Source organism: Cebus imitator, unplaced genomic scaffold (assembly GCF_001604975.1).
Source record: "Cebus imitator isolate Cc_AM_T3 unplaced genomic scaffold, Cebus_imitator-1.0 Scaffold170, whole genome shotgun sequence".
Taxonomy (NCBI): Eukaryota; Metazoa; Chordata; class Mammalia; order Primates; family Cebidae; genus Cebus; species Cebus imitator.
The window spans coordinates 1,904,254-1,924,054 of NW_016107485.1; the positions used below are offsets into that span (position 1 = coordinate 1,904,254).

At 53.8% G+C, this 19,801-nt stretch overlaps 1 protein-coding gene across 1 annotated transcript in view; it reads right to left on the bottom strand.

Annotated features, from left to right (window-relative positions):
* Positions 1-19,327, bottom strand: part of LOC108315283 (myosin-6) — a 25,443-nt gene extending 6,116 nt beyond the window's left edge. Inside the window, exons 1-30 of the mRNA XM_037744286.1 lie at positions 19,311-19,327; positions 18,644-18,676; positions 18,098-18,310; positions 16,718-16,861; positions 16,326-16,482; positions 16,203-16,230; positions 15,814-15,925; positions 15,398-15,490; positions 14,817-14,880; positions 14,458-14,556; positions 13,831-13,934; positions 13,598-13,736; positions 11,822-12,090; positions 11,369-11,539; positions 9,877-10,186; positions 9,128-9,198; positions 8,758-8,845; positions 8,552-8,669; positions 8,281-8,404; positions 7,863-7,999; positions 5,990-6,245; positions 5,590-5,832; positions 5,266-5,442; positions 4,847-4,992; positions 4,497-4,587; positions 1,959-2,348; positions 1,494-1,620; positions 1,292-1,410; positions 765-961; positions 63-246 (exon numbers count right to left, since the gene is read on the bottom strand). Of these exons, the coding sequence (XP_037600214.1) occupies positions 63-246; positions 765-961; positions 1,292-1,410; positions 1,494-1,620; positions 1,959-2,348; positions 4,497-4,587; positions 4,847-4,992; positions 5,266-5,442; positions 5,590-5,832; positions 5,990-6,245; positions 7,863-7,999; positions 8,281-8,404; positions 8,552-8,669; positions 8,758-8,845; positions 9,128-9,198; positions 9,877-10,186; positions 11,369-11,539; positions 11,822-12,090; positions 13,598-13,736; positions 13,831-13,934; positions 14,458-14,556; positions 14,817-14,880; positions 15,398-15,490; positions 15,814-15,925; positions 16,203-16,230; positions 16,326-16,482; positions 16,718-16,861; positions 18,098-18,298 (4,359 nt within the window). The 5' untranslated portion in view covers positions 18,299-18,310; positions 18,644-18,676; positions 19,311-19,327. The remainder of the gene's footprint in view (positions 1-62; positions 247-764; positions 962-1,291; positions 1,411-1,493; positions 1,621-1,958; positions 2,349-4,496; positions 4,588-4,846; positions 4,993-5,265; positions 5,443-5,589; positions 5,833-5,989; positions 6,246-7,862; positions 8,000-8,280; positions 8,405-8,551; positions 8,670-8,757; positions 8,846-9,127; positions 9,199-9,876; positions 10,187-11,368; positions 11,540-11,821; positions 12,091-13,597; positions 13,737-13,830; positions 13,935-14,457; positions 14,557-14,816; positions 14,881-15,397; positions 15,491-15,813; positions 15,926-16,202; positions 16,231-16,325; positions 16,483-16,717; positions 16,862-18,097; positions 18,311-18,643; positions 18,677-19,310) is intronic.
* Positions 19,328-19,801: the final 474 nt, after the last annotated feature.

The window sequence follows — 19,801 nt, forward strand, 5'->3', positions numbered from 1 at the left end:
GCCCTGAAGCCCTCATGCCCCCTTGCCCTGCGTGCTGGCTGTGGCCCCCACCCATGGCCCACCTTGTCGAAGTTCCTCTGCTTCTTGTCCAGGGCTGCAGCAGCTGCATTGGATCGCTCCACATCCACCATCAGGTCCTCAATCTCGTTCTGTAGCCGGTGCTTGGTCTTCTCCAGCGAGGAGCACTTGGCATTAACAGCCTCCACGGCCTCCTCAGCGTCCTGCAGCCGCTGGGCCAGCTTCTTCCTGCCCAGGTGAAGGTGGAGGGTGTGTGTGTGACTCCACTGGGCAACAGTGGAGCTTTGGGTGGACCTCCTCCCACCCCCTCCCTGTATCTCCTTAAGATACGATAAGTCCAGCCTAGAGGGAGCTGAGCCTGCTGGCGCCTGAAACAGAGTCCACCAGCATGGGCTGCCCGGGTATCCTCCCTACCTGCAGTGGCATCTGGGTGTCAGTGGCCCCTGCCCTCGCCCTCTACACAGGCTGATCGACGGTAGCTCCTCTGACCAACAAGCTTTTTGCTCGTCTTATACGTGAGCATCAGGTATAACCCGGGCCAAAAGCTCGCCCGTCACAGGAAGTGGGTCAGGGCCAGCCAGGTTCACAGAGCAAAGGATCCAGGCTTTCTTCCAAGCGCCTCTGTTGCCCTCTGAGTTCCTCCTGTCTCTCCAGCTCCTTCTCATGATCACTCTGCCTATCCCCACCCCAGGTCCTCTCGCTCCTTCCTGTCTGAGAGCCAGGTTAAAGGGGCATCTGGAGCTCACTTGGCCTCCTCGAGCTCCTCAGTCCGCTGGATGGCGTCCGTCTCATACTTGGTCCTCCACTGGGCCACCTCCGAGTTGGCCTTGGACAGGATGCGCTGCAGCTCGGCCTTGGCCTCCGTCTCCTCCTCGTACTGCTCCCGCAGCAGGTCGCAGTCATGCCGGGCCGACTGCAGTGCGTGGGCCAGGGCGTTCTTTGCCTGGGGAGGGGTGGGCACCAGGAGGTAGGAGGGACTCCCTGTGCCCCATTCTCCAGATCCTTCTCTTGTCTAGTACTTCACCCAAGCCTAGCCTTATTCAGCATGTGGGCTGATGTGGAAACTGTCCGAGGGGTTTCCCAGTTTGCCCACCCCATCCTCTTACAACTAAGGAAAGAGGCATTAGATGATGCTTAGCTGCAGGACAGAAGCTAGACTGGAGGCTCTTTCCCTTGCAGAGGACTCTCTCCAGCCCCAGGCTCCATTTTTGGTGTTGAGGTGAATGCCCCAGGGCTGCCGTCAAGCCCGCCTACCTTCCTGCCTGGGCCTCACCTTGCCCTCCTCCTCCAGCTGCCTTTTGAGGTCCTCCATTTGCTGGGTATAGGAGAGCTTCCCCCGGGTCAGCTGCGAGATTAGCGCCTCCTTTTCTTCTAGTTGCCGGGCCAACTCTCCTGGAGGCGAAATGAGGGGCTTGTGGGCCATTCCACAAGCCATGTCCTACTCTAGTCAGGCAGGGCTGATTAGGGGCACCCACCATTCTCTGTCTGCAGCTTGGCTCGCTGGGTGGTGAAGTCGTTGAGGGAGCGTTGGGCCTCTTCTAGCTTCATGCGGTACTCATTGGCCTGGTCCTCCAGCGTCCGAGACACTTTCTCCAGGTTTGCCTTCAGGAAGCAAGGGACAGGAAGGGTGAGTGTGGGAGGGGCTGAGTCGACCAGAGGAAGGAAAAGAGGGTCAGAGATGGGGAATGCCAGAGGGCAGGAGGGGGACACGGAAGGTGTGGGAGGGCGCAGTCTGAAGAGGGATTTGAATTAAAGATGGGAGGAAGATGGAGATAAAGATGTAGAGGAGAGCCAGAGAGGAGGCAGGGGAGAGAGGAAGAGAGACCAAAGGGTGACAAAGGGAATGAAAATGACAAAGGAAATGGCAGACAGAGACAGGAGGTGTGGGAGAGGCTCCGCTGTGCAGGGGAGAGGGCAAGAAGAGGCTGAGCAGAGCCTGCCTTGGCCTTGATGATATGCTCCATGTTGGAGGTGACATCGTCCAGCTCCAGCTTGAACTCGCTCTTCTCCTTTTCCAGCTTCTGCTTCACCCGCTGCAGGTTGTCGATCTGCTCGCCCAGCTCGGCCACACTGTCGGCATGCTTCTTGCGCAGAGCCGCGGCAGTGGCCTCATGCTGCAGCGTGGCCTCCTCCAGGTCCCGCCGCATCTTCTGGAACTCGGCCTCACGCTTCTTGTTCATCTCCATCTGCACAGACGTGGCCCCGCCAGCCTCTTCCAGCCGCTCGCTGATCTCTTCCAGCTCCCGGGACAGGTCTGAGCGCAGCTTCTCCACCTTGGCCCTGGCGGTGCGCTCGGCCTCCAGCTCCTCTTCCAGCTCCTCGATGCGTGCCTGGGCCGGACACAAAGGGCTTAGACCCACCGTCTGGACCCCTCCGCTGGAATCCCCCTGGGCTCTAAAAGGCTACCAGGCACTCAGGTACCTCTCGAGTAGTGGTTCTTAACTAGGGGCAATTTTGTGCTCCAGGGAATTGTTGGCAATGTCTGATTGTCATGATTTGGTGGGGCTTGCTACTGGCATCTAGAGGGTAGAGGCTAGGGATGGTGCTAAACATTCTATAATGCATAGGTCATCAATAGGAATTTGGTTGAAGCCAAATCTTCAGGGCATTTCCTGAGGGCATCTCAGGCCCAGTCTGAGCATCTACAGCCCTGAATCGTGAGAATCTGTTTTGAGCGGCATCCTGGGATCCTGTTAGATCAAGAATTTCAGAGTCTCCAGATTTACTAGGCTGTGTTCCACTATCCGTAAGACACGAAAGTGGATACTTGTATTTTACAAATATTTGCGACAATATGCCTCGAAGCAATCAAATACCTTTGCAACTCTCCAAGTTAACCACAGTCCCAATTAGCTGTATTCCTCACTCTCCAGGGCTTCCTGTGTTTATGCCCCCGGCTGAGTTTCAACATGGTTGCTCTCTTTTCAGACCAGGAAAGTGGTCTGAAAAGTGCTCTCTTTCAGAGCAGGATGCTCTCCTGTTCACTTCATCTCCTCATCCTCTTCAAATGCTCCTGCCTCACTTTTCTGGTCTTAGCCTTGGTCTTGACTAAATTGTAAGAATATCCTATCTACCACTTTGGTCTGTTGTCTGGTTAGCTAGGAGCAAAGGGGGGTTCAGTGGGGATCCCTTCTCCTGGGGTTATGGACAGCTTTAATGGACTGTTCATGGATGGGTCCTTGGAGCAGCAGAGAGACCACCATGCCTCTGCTCCTAGGGTGGAGAAGGTGGTACTTCTGAACAAGATCTTGGGCATGAAGGAGGAGCCACAGCCTATTGCCAATACCTCATGAGATTTACGGGACTGTTATCCTGGGTCCGAGAGGCCAAAGAAGTTGCCCAGAACCAGGGTAGAAGAGCCTGAGGATGGCCCAGTGGTCTATCTAAAATCCAGAAGGGGCATCCAAGAAGACAGGAAGTCAAATTATTACTGAAGGCAGGCCAGTCCCCGTGCAGCCCCAGAGGAGTGGAATTGTGTTCATACATTACTTGCAGCCTGGGCCATGGGCCTCAAGTGCAGAGGGGAGACTACCTCATTCTACCAACCACAGTCTGCCCCAAAATGAGAGAACAAGGTCTTGCCCCCGTTGCTGAGTTCCTGTTGCCCTTGGGGTCACTATATCCAGACCTGGCCATGTAGCTTCTGTAGCTATAAAATGGGGATGGCAGTCCCTGCCTTGTGGACTTCCAAGGGTCTTCTGCCAACCCCGATACTAAAAGCACATTGAAGTCTGAGTTTCATTAAAGCTAAGGGAGACTATAGCTGTTCACTCAATCCTAACTTGCAGAGGAATGAGAAGGCTATGGAGGAGACACAATACATTCTTAGGCTATTGGCTGGTTGACTCTCTAAACTGGGCTATATTAAAATGATGCTTATATAGTGTTTCCTAGTTGACAAGGTGGTTTCAAATACATTATCTCCTCTGGTCCTGTGTGGTAGGTATTGTCAGTCTCATTTTATAGGAGAGATGAGAATCTGAGGATCAGGGAGGGTAAATGATTTGCTCAAGGTTGTAGGAATTGGCTCCTATCATGAGTGCCCTATGGCGACTCAGCCTGGGTTAGTGGCTGGGGTTAGTACCAGGAAGAATATGAACAGAACAGCTCACAGGAAGGTGCTCCTTGAAGGTTTTTTTACCCCCCACATTCAGAGGGCAGAACTACTAGAGCAAGGGTTAGAAGAGAATAGAGCCCTATCATTTGTCTTAGAGCAGAAACACTATGAGGCAGAGCAGATCTCAAAAGAAGCCCTTTAGTAGGTATGACTCCCCCTTCTCAAATAGTTTTGCTCACATAAGGTATTCTTGCTCTATGGGGGAAGGCTCGTGTTCCTGAGTGACTGTAAGTCAGGGATGGTTGGGTCTGTGAGGCTGCCTGGAGTTCCAGATATTGTGTAGAACCCTAAGCAGCTGCTGTAGCTTCAGTCACCTCGGGGCTGTTGAGCTTCCACGTTCCTGCACTGGGAAGAATGTTACCTGGTTTTCCTTCAGTTTCTTTTGCAGCTGAAGGGCCAGTGCCTGCTCATCCTCAATCTTACTGTTCAGCTGATTAATGTCAAACTCCTTCCTGCAGGAGAAGGGTGGAGGTGGGGAAGGGAGAGGTGGCCTTCCTTCCTCTGGGGCTCATTCTCTTCTTGGCCTTCGCATGCCAGAATCAGCATGTCCCCATCCTCCCACCAGCCCAGAGAGTGGAGAAAGAGGGCTGTGATTGACTTCATTCCCAGTGTGCCCACGGCAACTGTGGGCAGTGGGGGTGCAGCACCCCGCACTCTATCCACCAGGCCAGACACCTCCATTAGCCCCTCCTGGCCACCACAGTCTCCTACTTTTTGAGCTTTTCGTCCAGCTGCTGCTTGTCATTCTCCAGGTCCATGATGCTCTCCTGGGTCAGCTTTAGGTCACCCTCCAGTTTCCGCTTCGCTCGCTCCAGGTCCATGCGCACCTTCTTCTCTTGCTCCAGGGATCCCTCCAGCTGAAATAGAGAAGGAAAAAAGCAATGTGTGGAATACATGAAATCCATAGAGTGTGCTCTTTTGTCTCCTTCCAAACTTAAAGTCCAGTGGGATTGGAAGTCAAACCAGTAGAGAAATCCTGCAAGAACAAAGGATTCAGAGACCTACCCTAGTGTAGAGCAAAAAAGCTCCAAGGGCCACAGAAGTTAATTTAGGGATCAGGACTTTCTGGGCCATTGGTGTTGCCTGCAAAATCTTGCTCTGAGAGAGGGAACAGGGTTCTTACTACTCACATCATCCACCTGCTGCTCCAGCTTGACCTTAGACTTGGATAGGCTGTTGACCTTGTCCTCCTCGGCCTGAAGGTCATCCAGGGCCTGCTGGTGGGCCTCTTGTAGAGCTTTCTTCTCCTTAGTTAGCTTGGCAATGATCTCATCCAGCCCAGCCATCTCCTCTGTTAGGTTCTTCACCTGCCGACCAAGAACCCATCTCCTTTAAAGTCAAAGATCACCAGCTTGGAGACATCTATGGGGAGCTCCCTGCCAAGGACCAGGACTACATTTTGGTCTGGGAGTCTTGAGGAGACCTGGGCTGGAGCCACAGGGAGCTGCCCTCACCTTGTTCTCTGTTGCGTGCTTCTCCTTCTCCACCTTGGCCAGTGTCAGCTCCAGGTCATCGATGTCTTTCTTGAGCTCTGAGCACTCGTCTTCCAGCTTGCGCTTCTTGGCAGTGAGCTCAGCGTTCATCTCCTCCTCGTCCTCCAGCCTCTCCTTCATCTCCTTCACTTTGGCTTCCAACTGAATCTTGTTTTTGATCAGCTGGTCACAGCGCTCCTCGGCATCATTGAGGTTGTCTTGTTCCTGGGAGAAGAGAACAGGGAGGAAGCTGATGGTTAGAGAGGAGATCTAGGGTCTTAAAAAGAGCTGGTACTCCTCGACTCCCAGCCCCTGGTTGTGAGATGGGCTATAATCTAGGGGAGGGGAGAGGAGGGCTGAAGAGATAATCACGTGGCCTCACTGCCTGCACTTGGAGCTGCAGATCGTTCTTCTCCTGCAGCAGGGACACCATCTTCTCCTCCAGCTCCTTGCGGCGAGCCTCAGACTTCTCCAGCGTCTCTTTGACACGCCCGAACTCTTCCTTCATGGTGGCCATCTCCTTCTCTGTCTCTGCGCTCTTCAGCAGTGGCTTGATCTTGAAGTAGAGCTTCATCCAGGGCCAATTCTTGACCCCCATGAAGGCTCGAATGTTCCACTGGATTACCAGCAGGGCATCCCTGACGAGGAGGCAGGGTGGGGCACAATGAAACAGTGCTTCCCAGTCATGGGCCGGACTAAGCCAGTTTGTAGGCACATAGCCTTCCTTCCTGTGCATGCCCATCCCCAACATCACTACACTGAACATGGAGTTGCTTGATAAATATTTATTAATCAATTTGATGAAAGGGCAGTTTCTATCCTCCCAGCTGGGATATTAGTGATAATGGACACTACCACTTACAGAGTGTCTACTCTGTTCAGTTTTTTATTCTCATAAGAACTTCAAATATGTTAAAAAATTATGTAGGAGTTTACATATGAGAATATCTATAATATGTATGTAAGTTACGAAGCATGAAAGCAAAATGACTACCCATGAATCCACCACCCAAACACTTCAGTGTTACCAGCCACTGATCTACCCGTGACTTCCTTCCTACACCCCTGTTACCGCACCAGGAGCAGCCGCTATTCTGAATCTTATTTTTCCTTTCCTTGCTTTTTCAAAAATGACTTTAACCACATATGTATGTATCTTTATTTTTATTTTATTTATTTTTGAGATGGAGTTTCACTCTTTTGCCCAGGCTGGAGTGCAATGGCATGATCTCAGCTCACTGCAACCTCCACCTCCCGGGTTCAAGCAATTCTCCTGAGCCTCAGCCTCCTTGCTAGCTGGAATTCCAGGTGCCCGCCACCATGCCCAGCTAATTTTTGTATTTTTAATAGAGACAGGGTTTCACCATGTTGGCCAGACTGGTCTTCAACTCCTGAACTCAGGTGATCTGCCTGCCTCAGCCTCCCAAAGTGCTGGGGTTACAGGCCTGAGCCACCATGCCCAGCCATGTGCATGTATCTTTAAACAATGAATGGCTGGTTTTGATATTTATGAGCTTTATAAAAATTGCATCATACTATATGTATCCTTCTAAGATTTTTGTTTACTAACAATATGCTTTAATGTTCAAACATATTGTACCATATAGTTGGAGTTCACTTCTTTTCACTGTTTTATAATGTTCTACTGAATGACTATAATACTATTTACCCATTCCCCTGTGGATGGAAATTCAAGCTGTTTTAAGATTTTTGCTATTATGGCCAGTGCTGCTAAAAAGATTATTTTTCGTGTCATGGTGTACATGTATAAAAGTTTCTCTGTAGGAATGTACTCAGGAGTGGAATGGAAAAGTATGCAGCTGTTTAAGAGATAGTGATAAACTGTTTTCCTAGGAAGTTGCACTAATTTACACATCTGTAAGCAGTGGGTCAACCTTCTTAATTTTTGTCAGTCTAGTGGCTTAAAAATTTTTTTAAATTATGTTATCTTTTATTTCATGTACTTCTTTCATTTTTTAAAATTTGTAGACCATTTGAGCAAGCAAAGTCTAATTTTAAAATGATATCTCATTGGCATCTTAATTTGCATTTTCCTATATTGAATTTTCTTAAAAAAAAAAAAAAAAAAAAAAAAAGAATTTGCAGTGAGATTCCAAGTGGTAAAGTAAGCTTGCCCGGGCCAGCTTATAGTTCTAAACCCAGGTCTTCTGACCCACACTAGTTGACACTGAGGATTTGCCTCTTACATCTCTGGTGCACCCCTGGTGCACCCGTCCCTTTTCCTCCTGGCTCACCTGCGTTCCACTATCTTCTTGAACTCAATGCGCATGAGCTGGCCTCGAGCTTGGGCCTGCATGCGTGTGAGGATGCGGCTCAGCCTCTCATCCCGCATCTCCTCCAGCAGCCCAAGCAGCCCTGCCTTGAAGAACACCTGCAGGCAAGGAGTAGATGTAAGGGGACACAGCCTCAGAGGGGGTTGTCCAGGGTGGAAGGAGAGGGTGGAAGACCCTGGGTGAGCCCCCAGACAACCCATCACCCCGGGCTTCTAGAAGTGAGAGTAAAGATTTGACAAGACTGGAATAAAGCCTGGGTTTCAGCCCTTGATATGGTTAGTAAGGAAGCCAGAATTAGGGATCTGCTTTCTGAACTCCTCTCTGCTTCACTCAACATGGCCGCCTACCCTGCAACCACCCAACAGGGCTCTAGACTCACCTTGGTGTGGCCAAACTTGTACTGGTTGTGATCGATGTCCAGGGAGCTGAGCAACTTCTCTGACCCCTTCCTGCTGTCAATGAACTGTCCCTCAGGGATGGCCGCTGGGTTCAGGATGCGATACCTGAGGAGGGAAGTGTCCAGAGTCAGTCATGCTCTGCACTGATCTGCTCTGCCCACAGAATTCCAGAGCCACCTGCAGACTCCTGTTCCCACCAGGGCAGCCCTGGCTCCCCCTGTTCTCTGAGCCCTGGGGCGCCCTCATACCCACCTCTGCCGGAAGTCCCCATAGAGGATGCGGTTGGGGAAGCCTTTCCTGCAGATGCGGATGCCCTCCAGCACGCCATTGCAGCGCAGCTGGTGCATGACCAGGGGGTTGTCCATCACCCCTGTGCCAGGAGGGAAGGGGAAAGGGTCAGCCTTAGGGTAAGTGGATGCCAGGCATCCTCCCCAGACTAAAGCCTTCTCCTGCCTCACCTGGAGCCTTCCGCTCATTGGGGATGATGCAGCGCACAAAGTGAGGATGGGTGGTCCTCAGGTTGGTCATCAGCTTGTTCAGATTTTCCTGGAGGCAGATGAAGGTGGGGAGTTAGGAGCCGCAAGGACCATCCCTTAGGCCCTTAAGCCCTGGTCCCCAGACACTCTCCACCAGAATCATCAAAGGGACAGGGGCTGACATGTAATTTATGACGTGAGTTCAGGCTTGTGTAGAATCTACACACCAAAAGTGGCCACTTAGCTCTAGCTTCTTTCCTCATCACTCAAGCACCAGAATAGGTGGTGCAGCCAGAAGAATCTGGGCTGGGCTGTTCCACCAGGTGTCCTGGCACCCCTGGGCCCTTCTTACCCGGTGGAGAGCTGACACTGTCTGGAAGGATGAGCCCTTTTTCTTGCCTCCTTTGCTTTTACCACTGTCCCCTAAATAACAAGAGGAGGAACAATGAACAGGAGCTGGAAAATAGAGGCACCCTCGGGCAGAGGCAGGGCTCTGCTGATTACTTGGTAGCTCTGAGACTTTGGGTAAGGAGTTCTCCAAGATTCAGTTTACCACGAGGATGACAGTAGCAACCTCCCAAAGCTGTAGAGAGGGTTAGATAAGACTGCGTCTGTAGGGCAGCTCACTGGTGCTTGCCCATAGTAGGCACTGACATACATCAGTGCTCGTGGCCCTCCCTCTTCTAGCCCCGCCCTTCCTTCTTATATCTTTCCACGTTCTACTTTTCTTCTTACACTTTATCCTCTTCCTTTCAAGCCACATCCTTTCTCTTCCTTCTCTGAACTGGAGGATCCTTTGTTCAGTGTCCTCTCAACATTTGTTGAGAACTCCCCCATGCATCACTCCCTGCTGGGCATGGTACAGGGATGCCTGCGCCACCCTCACTGACCTCCAGTTACTCCCAATCTTGAGGAAACCCGAGACAGCTACAGCAATACTACAGGTGCTATGAAGAGGCCCAGATGGACTGCGGTGAGGTGAGCCAGGAGGTGGCTTGACTCACAGGCTCCCCTGTGCCTGTGTCTGGAGTCATGTGCTTTGAAGCAGCAGGACCCTGGCTCCAGAAGGCCCCTGGCCCAGTGCAGGGGCCACCCACTTACCAGAATCAGCAGATGCGTAGGTGGAGAAGAGAGTAGCCATGAGCTTGAGGGAAGACTTCTGGTACAAGGCCACGACAGTCTCATTGAGAGGATCCTTGTTTTTTTCCAGCCAGCCCAGGATGTTGTAGTCTACGGTGCCGGCGTAGTGGATCAGGGAGAAGTGGGCTTCCTGCTTCCCCTTGATGTTTCGTGGCTTCTGGAAATTGTTGGACTTGCCCAGGTGGTTGTCATACAGCTTGGCCTTGAAGGTCATGTCAGTGGCCTTGGGGAACATGCACTCCTCCTCCAGGATTGACATGATGCCCATGGGCTGAGGGCAGAGTGAAGAGGCAGAGAGAGAGAGTCACTGAGCACACTCCCCGGCTTCCACAGTCCCACACCCCGACAGGAAAAGGACTGTAGAGCCAGTAGCGCTGGCCTGCTGACAGGGGTCTGTGCTGGTCCCTCTTGCCCCAAAACAGGGAGTCAGTTTCTCCCTCTTTCTGCCCAGTAGATCCAACAAAGAGCCGTGCACTCCTAGTCACCCCTGCAAGGCCCGCAGTGCCTCACAGCACAGCCCCTTCTCCCTGACTGCTCACTGCCCCAGAGGCAGCAGGGCAGGGACAGATGTGCATCAGAGGTTGTGGGCCAGGCCCTGTCTGTATGACACAGGTAGCAATTCTTTAGGGGATGGATGGAAAGATTCAGGTTCTTCACAACCCTCTGCACTTCCAAAAATGTGGTGGTTCTTGACTTTTCTTGGGGCAGGAATCCTTTTGAGAATTTATTGAAGCTAAAGACTATCTCTCCAGGAAAATGCATGTATACACAAACACATGTACACACACACATGCACACACATGTATGTATGAATGTACACATGCTTTCACACACAGTTTTATGGGATTCTAAGGGCTCTGAAAGATGAGACTCTGGTTAAGAATATGGGTAATGACCCAAAGTGTGTGGGGAAGCTTCCATTATCTGAAGGTCATGGCCTGGCTGGCTGTGGGTCAGACACTCTGGGCTCTGGCCTGTGCTGGCAAAGAGCAGAGGCCCCCTGAGAGCAAGTCAGTCCCAGCCCATGGGGCCTCCTGCCTGTGGCCTTGTCTCTTCTCAGGAATGCACATAGGCAAGAGGGCTAGAGACTGGCTTATTTCTCAACCAACAGGAATGTGGTGGGAGGCCAAACATCTCCCATTTCAGCCTAGGATCTTTCCATGAATGACACTTCTCATGGGCTGTCAGAGAGTCCAGGGGCCTCTCCTTCACTACATCTCACTCTTATGACACTGAGGGGACCACCACATAGGGGCATACAGCGCAAGGCCCTGGGAAAGGAAGTGGGGGGCTCATCCTGGGCATGCCCATGACTTCCCAGTGGGGAGAAGCTGGGCCTGGAGAATGGCCTGAGATTCTTGGGACTCTAGTTTCTTGGGTGTAGATGGGACTTGGCCACCACTTTGTCTGGAGGACAGAGGAGGGGACATGGGCAGTGAGGCCAAGGAGGCACCTTCTCAATGAGGTCGATACAGGCCTGCAGGTCCATGCCAAAGTCAATGAACGTCCACTCGATGCCCTCCTTCTTGTACTCCTCCTGCTCCAGCACGAACATGTGATGGTTGAAGAACTGCTGCAGCTTCTCGTTGGTGAAGTTGATGCAGAGCTGCTCAAAGCTGTTGAACTGCAGGGGGCATGAGGGGTGGGAGCAGTCAGGGAGTGGGTGTGAGTGGCCATTGGGGCTGTGCCCGTGCACTGTGCCCGAGCCCAGCAGGGCGTGGCTGGTCCCCTCCATGTCAGGGAAGTGCAGGAGGGCTTCCCCTGAAGATAGGGACAACGACTGCCTCTGTCACCACACAGTCCCCACTGCCTTCCCATGCCTAGTCCACAGCTGGCTCTCAGCAAATGGCTGTTGAATGTGGGAGCAAGCGAGTGATTGTTCTCCTCCCAGGGGTCCCCGACTCACATCAAAGATCTCGAAGCCAGCGATGTCCAGGACTCCTATGAAGTACTGGCGTGGCTGTTTGGTCTCCAGGGTGGCGTTGATGCGCGTCACCATCCAGTTGAACATCTTCTCGTACACTGCCTTGGCCAGTGCCCCAATGGAGTAGTACACCTGCTGCACACTCTGCCCCTTGGTGACGTACTCGTTGCCCACTTTCACCCGAGGGTGGCACAGCCCCTTGAGCAGGTCAGCTGAGTTCAGCCCCATGAGGTAGGCGGATTTGTCGGCATCTGGTTGAGAAGGAAAAAAGTGAGTAAGCACTTCCTTTTTTTTTTTTAAAAGACAGAGTCTTGCTTTGTCACCCAGGCTGAAGTGTAGTGGTGTGACCTTGGCTCACTAGAGCCTCCACCTCCTGATTCAAGTGATTCTCCTGCCTCAGCCTCCCGAGTAGTTGGGACTACAGACGTGAGCCACCAAGCCAGGCTAAATTTTGTATTTTTAGTAGAGACAGGGTTTCACCATATTGCCCAGGCTGGTCTCAAACTGTTGACCTAAAGTGATTCTCCCGCCTTGGCCTCCCAAAGTGTTGGGATTACAGGCGTGAGCCACCACACCTGGCCTGAGTGAGCACTGGCAGCAAGTGAGCCTCCTTCCCTGTTCTGGGGCCAAGGCTTTAGGAAGCATCAGGTCCAATTTCTTCTTCTTAAAGATGAAGGAATCAAGGCCCAGAAGAGCACAGGGCTTGCCATGATTACTCAGCCAATGTGTGCCTGAGTCAGGCTGGAGCCCAGGCCCCCTTGCCAAGCCCACGGTCTCTTGCCACAACCAGCTCTTCTCAGCTCTGTCTCTCTCTGCATCTGTACCATCACTGAGCCAGGTCTTTCACAAGCACTGCTGTGGGCATACCCCCACCCTCACTGTGCCCCTCACCTCTCTAGGGCAGGGATGTGGCTGAGGGGCTAGATGTCCTCTGCTCCCTGTCTCCTTAGTTGTCTACCCCAGTATCTAGCTCTGGACTGGCCATGCTGTCCTCTCGATCCACATGTTGCCCAGTTTGGCTGGGAGATCAAGGCCCCCCAAGAGTATATCAAACAGCACCCCTCTCCCACCCCCAGCCATCCAAATGTGTCACCCAACATGGGGATTTCTCCATTTAGAGGTGGAGTTATTTGGGGTAATTTCAAGAATGTTGTGATAACTGTTGGTGTGCTATCATGAACCCCAGCCTGACATTTTGATCTGGGCAGACTGGAGAAGGGTCCCTGAAGGTGGGGAGGAATGTTCTTGGGCACCTGTCTAGCACCATTTGCACCTCCACATTTCCTCAGAGGACCTCACAGTAGCCACCAGAGGAGTGAGGAAAGATTGTCCATCTGTTTCACTGAGGAGGAAACTGATGCACCAGTGCCCTGGGCTGCGTCCTGAGCCCTGGCCCACTGCCTCCCAAATAGAACATGGTTCGAGCCCACGAGGGGCTTACCCAAGTGTGTGCAGGCAAAGGCCCTGAGTCAGTGATGGTGATATGCGGAGCTGAGGGACTGTGCTTCCTGGGGCTGGGCAAGTCTTGGCACAGGAGGAAAAATCCCCACCTTAGTTCTGGTGAGTGCAGCTGGGGTTGAGGAGTTGGTGGAATTGTGGCAGACTCCTTGTTTGCCCACCTCTCCCATGTCCCTGTCCCTCGCCATCCCTCCACACACCCTGCTGCTCCATAAGCCTTAGATCTTCTGGGATCTGAGTCCCTGGAGAGCCTGGTCAGCACCTCTGGCCTTCCCAGCGCTGTCCGCCCACCCCTCCCACCTTCAGTGCCATCTGGTTCTGCCTGCTCCTCCCGTTGCTTCTGCTTGAACTTCATGTTCCCATAGTGCATGATGGCTCCCGTCAGCTTGTAGATGCCAGCTTTTTCCTCTGAAGTGAAGCCCAGCACGTCAAAGGCGCTCTGGGACAGAGTGAGAGGCAAAGAGGGGTGTTGGAACAGTGGCCCCAGGAGCTCCTGGGGGCCCTGGAATGGACACAACAGCCCCCTCACTCACGTCAGTGGCCATGAGCTCCTCCGAGTCATCGATGGAGGCTACAGACACCTCTCCCTGAGACACGAAGGCATAGTCGTAGGGGTTGTTGGTGACCAGCAGCATGTCTGCACCAGGCAAGTGTTGGGGCAGGGGCAAGGGGGCAGGTGGGGGACAGGGAAGGGACAGGGAGGGTTGAGAAAGGGAGGGAGAGGAAAGGGATAAGGAGAATGGAGGAGGAGAGAACCGGGAGCAGGGAGAGAAGTCAGTAAGGACCAAGGAGTGAACCCAGAGGAAGTGAAAGGGTAGAAGAGGGGTCCAGGAAGGGGCTCCAAAGTCAAGGAGGAGGGAAGGTGGCAGGGGAGTGACACATGGGAGATGGGGAGGCAAATAAAGAGGAGAAGGCGGAAGATAAGCCGAGGGAGGAATGGAGAGAAGGGCGGAGGAGTGAGGTGTGTGACTGTGCACAGGGAGGTGAGAGGAGATGCAGCGGTCTCAGGTGGGGAAGGGAAACAGAGTGAGCGGAGGGAGGAGGGAGGTGACCATCGAGGTGGGGTGCAGTGGGGAGCAGGAGGGCCCTGCCCTGAACACAGGTGGCTTTGGGGAGGGAAGTAGGGACAGTGGTGGGTGGGGGGTGGCAGGCAGGTTCACCCAGCAACTCTGGCTTCTTGTTGGACAGAATCTGGTAGAAGATGTGGTAGTTTCTCTCAGCCTTCAGCTGGAAGATCACCCGGGACTTCTCCAGCAGATCTGATGTAGGCAGAGGGGAAGAAGGCAGGTGAGGAAGGAAAGAGAATAGAGCCAGAAAAGAGTGACGATGGGGGCAGGCGTCACCCACAGCATGATGAAGAGGGCCAGCTGAGAAGATGTGGCTTAAAAAAAGGATCCTAAAGCCCAGAGGCAAATGGAGACAAAGACAGGAGATGGGAGGAATGATGAGACCGGCTGCCCGGCAGGGAGAGAAGGCAAAGGGGGACCCGGAGAGCGGCAGCCTCCCTGATGGCACTCACAGGTCTCTATGTCTGCAGAAGCCAGCTTTCCAGTGGCCCCAAAGTGGATCCTGATGAATTTCCCCTGAGGACGAATGGGACAGAGTGAGGGAACTAGCCAGAAGGACAGAATCAAATCCCGGCCCTCTATTCAGCCCCCAAAGCCCTGGAAGGTTCTGGAAATGTAAATGAGCTCTTTGGTATGTCAGCTGAGTATAAGTGAAACCAGGCAGAGGATGCCACCCTTACACACTGTGCAGGGACCTCTGAGTAGAACCTCAGTCCAGAGGGGAATGCACACAGAACACCTCCTGCTTGTACCCCTCGTATGATCTCACTTAATCTTCCCAGGAATCTGCAGGGTGGATATTAGTCCCCCTGTTTCACAGGTGAAGGAACTGGGCCCAGAGAGGTGTGGGGACTTGCTGAGCAGGTGGAAAATCAGACCCTTGGCTCCAAAGCCTATGCTGTCTCCCCACCAGGGTGTTCATGTTGATATCCCAAAGCCAGACACAGTACAATCAACTGTGTGTGGCAAAACAGCACCCCTCTTTTCTCGTCAAGGCTGGGTGGGGCCATTGGGAGTGGTCAAAGGCACTCACGAAGCGGGAGGAATTGTCATTCCGGACAGTCTTGGCATTCCCGAAGGCCTCCAGAGCGGGGTTGGCCTGGATGATCTGGTCCTCCAGGGTGCCCTATGAAAGGAGCAGAACCACCCGGGTTCATCCTCCATCCACCTCCAGGCAGTGGTGGGAGGGCAGGGAGGCTGCCCTGGCCCTGAGGAATGGGGGTAGGGGCTGGGTGTGCCGCTGGTGGGTCTGTGGCTCCGTAGGGTCCTACCCAGACCTCAGGGTGGGTGTCTCCTGTCAGGAAGGTCTTCCACACACTGGGCTGACAGTCAGGAGCACAGCTCAGTGTGGCTGTGCCCACCACATCACAGGAAGGGCAGGGTTAGGGGTAACTTGGGTCAGCCTGCCCCCCCACCCCTGTTCTGCCAAGCCTGTGGCCCCCATGGCACCTTGTTTGCATTGGCATTGTCCTTCTTGCCACGGTCACCTATGGCTGCAATGCTGGCAAAGTACTGGATGACACGCTTGGTGTTCACAGTCTTCCCTGCCCCGGATTCTCCCCTGGGGGCCACAGGGACCAATCAGAACTTGGGATTCCTACTGTTCTACATGCAGGACTCAGCACCGCAGGCTCCATTTCTCAGCCCCACCATCAGAGCCCAGCACCTGGCAGGATTTGCCTGTTGTGGTTCATTGCTCTGGCACCCCTCTAATGAGAGCTCAGTGCCCCGCTCTCCCTGCAATCCCAGCCTTAAACCTCTCCTCCCAGCTACACCGCAGGCCTCAGCCTGCATACCCCCAGCCCAGTCCCCTTTGTAGGAGGTTGGCACTCGCTCACGTGATGAGGATGGACTGGTTCTCCCGATCTGGAATAAAAAAGAGGAGAAGCAATGGGGTCAGGGCTGAGGGTCTGGGTGGGTGTCTGGGAGGAGGGGCAGAGGCCAGGAGCCACCAGGCTCACCTGTCAGCATGTACTGATAGGCGTTGTCAGAGATGGAGAAGATGTGGGGCGGGGCCTCACTCCTCTTCTTGCCCCGGTAGGCAGCCACCACCTCAGCATTGTACACCGGCAGCCACTTGTAGGGGTTGACAGTGACACAGAAGAGGCCTGAGTAGGTCTGGAGCAGGAGACAAGACCCGGCATGAGGTTGGTGGGGAGAACCTGGGACAGGCAGTGGTGGCAGCCAGGCATGTCCCTGTTCACTCCAGCTGGCTTCTCTCCTCCTGCAGCTGACCAGGGGTGGAGGGGGGAAGGGGACTTGGGTCCCTTGGGAGAGTCCCTCCCCCTTTTCTTGGCTTATTTTGGCCTCCATACAGGACAGGAAGTCTCTGCAGTGTGCAGGAGCTGCTCACATAGATCATCCAGGCCGCGTAGCGCTCCTTGAGGTTGAAAAGCACCGCGGGCTCGTGCAGGAAGGTCAGCATGGCCATGTCCTCAATCTTGTCGAACTTGGGTGGGTTCTGCTGCAACACCTGGTCCTCCTTCACAGTCACCGTCTGGAGGGGGCACATAGGCAGGGGGATGGGTAGCCACATCACTCTGGGACCCTTGCTGGCATTGCCAACTGACCTCCTCCCAGGACACAGGCCATGACTGGCCTTGCTCCCCTTGCTCTGACCAGTGCCCCAGCCCCTACCCCTTATCTCCCCCAGGACACTTTTCCCAGATAATTTCCCGGTTTTCCTTCCCACTGTATCTCCCATCCTAGAGACTGTCCTAGGGTACCTTTCCCTTGCCAGGTCCCCAGACCCTGTGCCCATGACCACACTCTTCAGTCCCTGTGTTTCAGGGGTCTTGGGGCAGACCTGGAGATAGGCAGCTCTCAGATCTGTGCATGCCTTATGCCGAGCCCAAGGCTGTCTCCCGTGGACGGTGCTCTAGGGTATCTGTTGCTCAGGGCAAACCTTCACCCCTTCTGGAAAAGCAGTTCGCCCATCTACCCCACACTCCTATCCATCACTGTTGGTATGGTTTGATTGGCAGCAATCAGTTTGCCATGCCCTGATGTCACTGGGTCCTGCCAGTAGGTATTCCAGTATTTTTTGTAGTGGAGGAACCCATGGCTCTAAATGACTAAATGATTTGCCTGCACAGTGACTAGCGGGTAGCAGACCTGGGATCAGAGTCAAAAGCCCCAGGGGATTGTGGCCTGTTATTCTACACTTCAATGAGATGTAACATTCAGTCAAGGAGTCCATGAGACACACAGCTCTGAGCTGCGGCTGGTAACCAGGGGTGATTCTCTTGGCTGGTGTGAGCGAAGCAGGGATCAGTGGCTTCTGAGGGCCAGTCAAGGACTGAGTGTTCAGCTCAAAAGTTTCTGATCTTTGTGTTCATCTGGGTCTAAGAACTTTCTCTTGATTTGGGTGAACGGAATTTGAGAAAGTGGAACCATGGAGGAAGCTGAGTCACAGGGAGCAGGGATACAAGTGGAAGAAGGGAGCATCATTTAATGCTGTGTCTCTGCCCACTTTATCTACAAGCCCCCTCTGAGGTGAATAATGAGGTCTTTCTCCCCCAGCATCCTCCCTGGCAAGGGGCACGTGTCCCTGGGTGGCACCTGTTGCACCTGCTCAGGTCAATTTGAGAGGGGTCAGATTCTGGGCTTCCTGGCATCCGCACTGGCCTTGGCTTTTCTCCAGCCCTCTCAGCTCCCACTGCAAGTGGCTCCACCCCTGCATCTTCTTCCCAAAACCTCCTTCCCTTCTGTCCTGGTGCCATGCCCCACTCACCTTGCCATTCTCGGTTTCAGCAGTGACCTTGCCCCCCTCCCGGGACACAATCTTGGCTTTGACAAACTCTTCCTTGTCGTCAGGCACAAAACACTCAGTGCGAATGTCAAAGGGCCGGGTCTGGGCCTCCAGACGCTCCTTCTCTGACTTGCGGAGGTACTGGGCTGCCGCCCCAAAGTCAGCCATCTGGGCGTCGGCCATCTTGGCGCTCTCCTGGGTCAGGGACAGGAGGGCTGTGTTACTCCTGAGGGGGCCCATGCTCTACGAGTGGCCTTGTCCTCTCCCTGACCCCGCTCCTCCCCACCACCCTGCAAGAGGCACCTGGTGTTCCACCCTCCCCCACTCAGGTTTCTGCTTCTCCTGCCCTCTGAGGTGATGCTGAAGGAGAATCTCTGTAAGGGGTTTGCCTGGGGTGACATTGACTGGAGCTTGCTAAGGGGTGGCGCTGAGTGCTTGGAGGAGGGACAGCAGACCCCTGGTCCAGCAATCTGGCTCCCAGGAGAATTGTGCCTGGCTCTCTGCAGAGAAAATGAGGGTAGATCTCACCTGGTTATCCCTTCACAGAGAATCCTGAAGAATCTGGACCGTAGGTGGAGCGAGGAACCACAGAGGTACAGCCGGGCAGAGAAAAGAACAGACAAGGAGAGTGAAGAACAACAGAGGCAGGCCCCCGGGGATGGAGGCAGCCCCAGAGCGCAGACAGGCAGGACAGACCAGGGAGTCAGAAAGAGACAAGACGCAGAGGCAGAAGAGAAGGGTGCTGAGTCAGTATGAGTGCAAGGGACGCGGTGTGAAAACAGGGTTAGAAGCAGATAGGCAGGGAGGCGAGAACACATGCCAAGAAGGAAGGGCAAGGGAGAGAGACAAAGAAGCATGATTGTGACAAGTGTCGATGAAGACCAAGAGGCAAGATAAAACCAGGATCAAGGGAAGGAAGCTATCCAAAGGAGGAAGGAAGATGGAAAGATGGGACAGCATGTAGGAGACACAGAATGATGTGGATAAAGAAACAGAGTTGTAGAAAAAAAGAGGTTTCTGGGTTTCCTATGGAACCTCCTTGTGTCAGTGCGAACTTCCCTGGACCTGGAGATAGACAGAGTTAGCAGAGCCCTTGGGCCTCCAACTGACCTGCACCCCACTCCTGCTGAAGGAGGTCCCTCACAGTGGGGGTTCTGTGGATGGGCTGCAGGGCATCCCACCCCAAACCTCTTACCTGGGCTGGAGGAGTCTCTGTCTGTCCTCAAAGCTCCAGCTCCTTTATATCCCATTTCCCCCACCCCCTGCCTAAATTTGGAGTCCTTCCGGAGGGACCCTCCCTCCCACCTCTCTCCCCTCTTGGCTCCTCCTCCCTTGATCCCTTGGCTCTGGAGGTGACAGGAGGACAGCAGGGCCCCCAGATTTGCCCATGAAAGGTCTGCTGCCCCAGCCTCTCTGGCTCCACGGCCTTTTTTTAGTCCTCGGGCGCATTCCTCCCCTCCAAAGGGCTGATGAGCAGATAGTGGGAAGACAGGACCTTCTCGCACCCCCTCTCCCAGCCGGCCATGGCCCTTACCTCGGTTATTTTTAAACTGAAGGGTGAATTGAACTCATGGGTGAGGGTCACCTTCCGCAAGCCAAATGCCTGTCCTCTGCCTCCCAACCATGGGCTTTCCTCCCCTGTTCCCCACCCTCTCCTTCCCACTCTGACCTGCCCTCACACAGCCC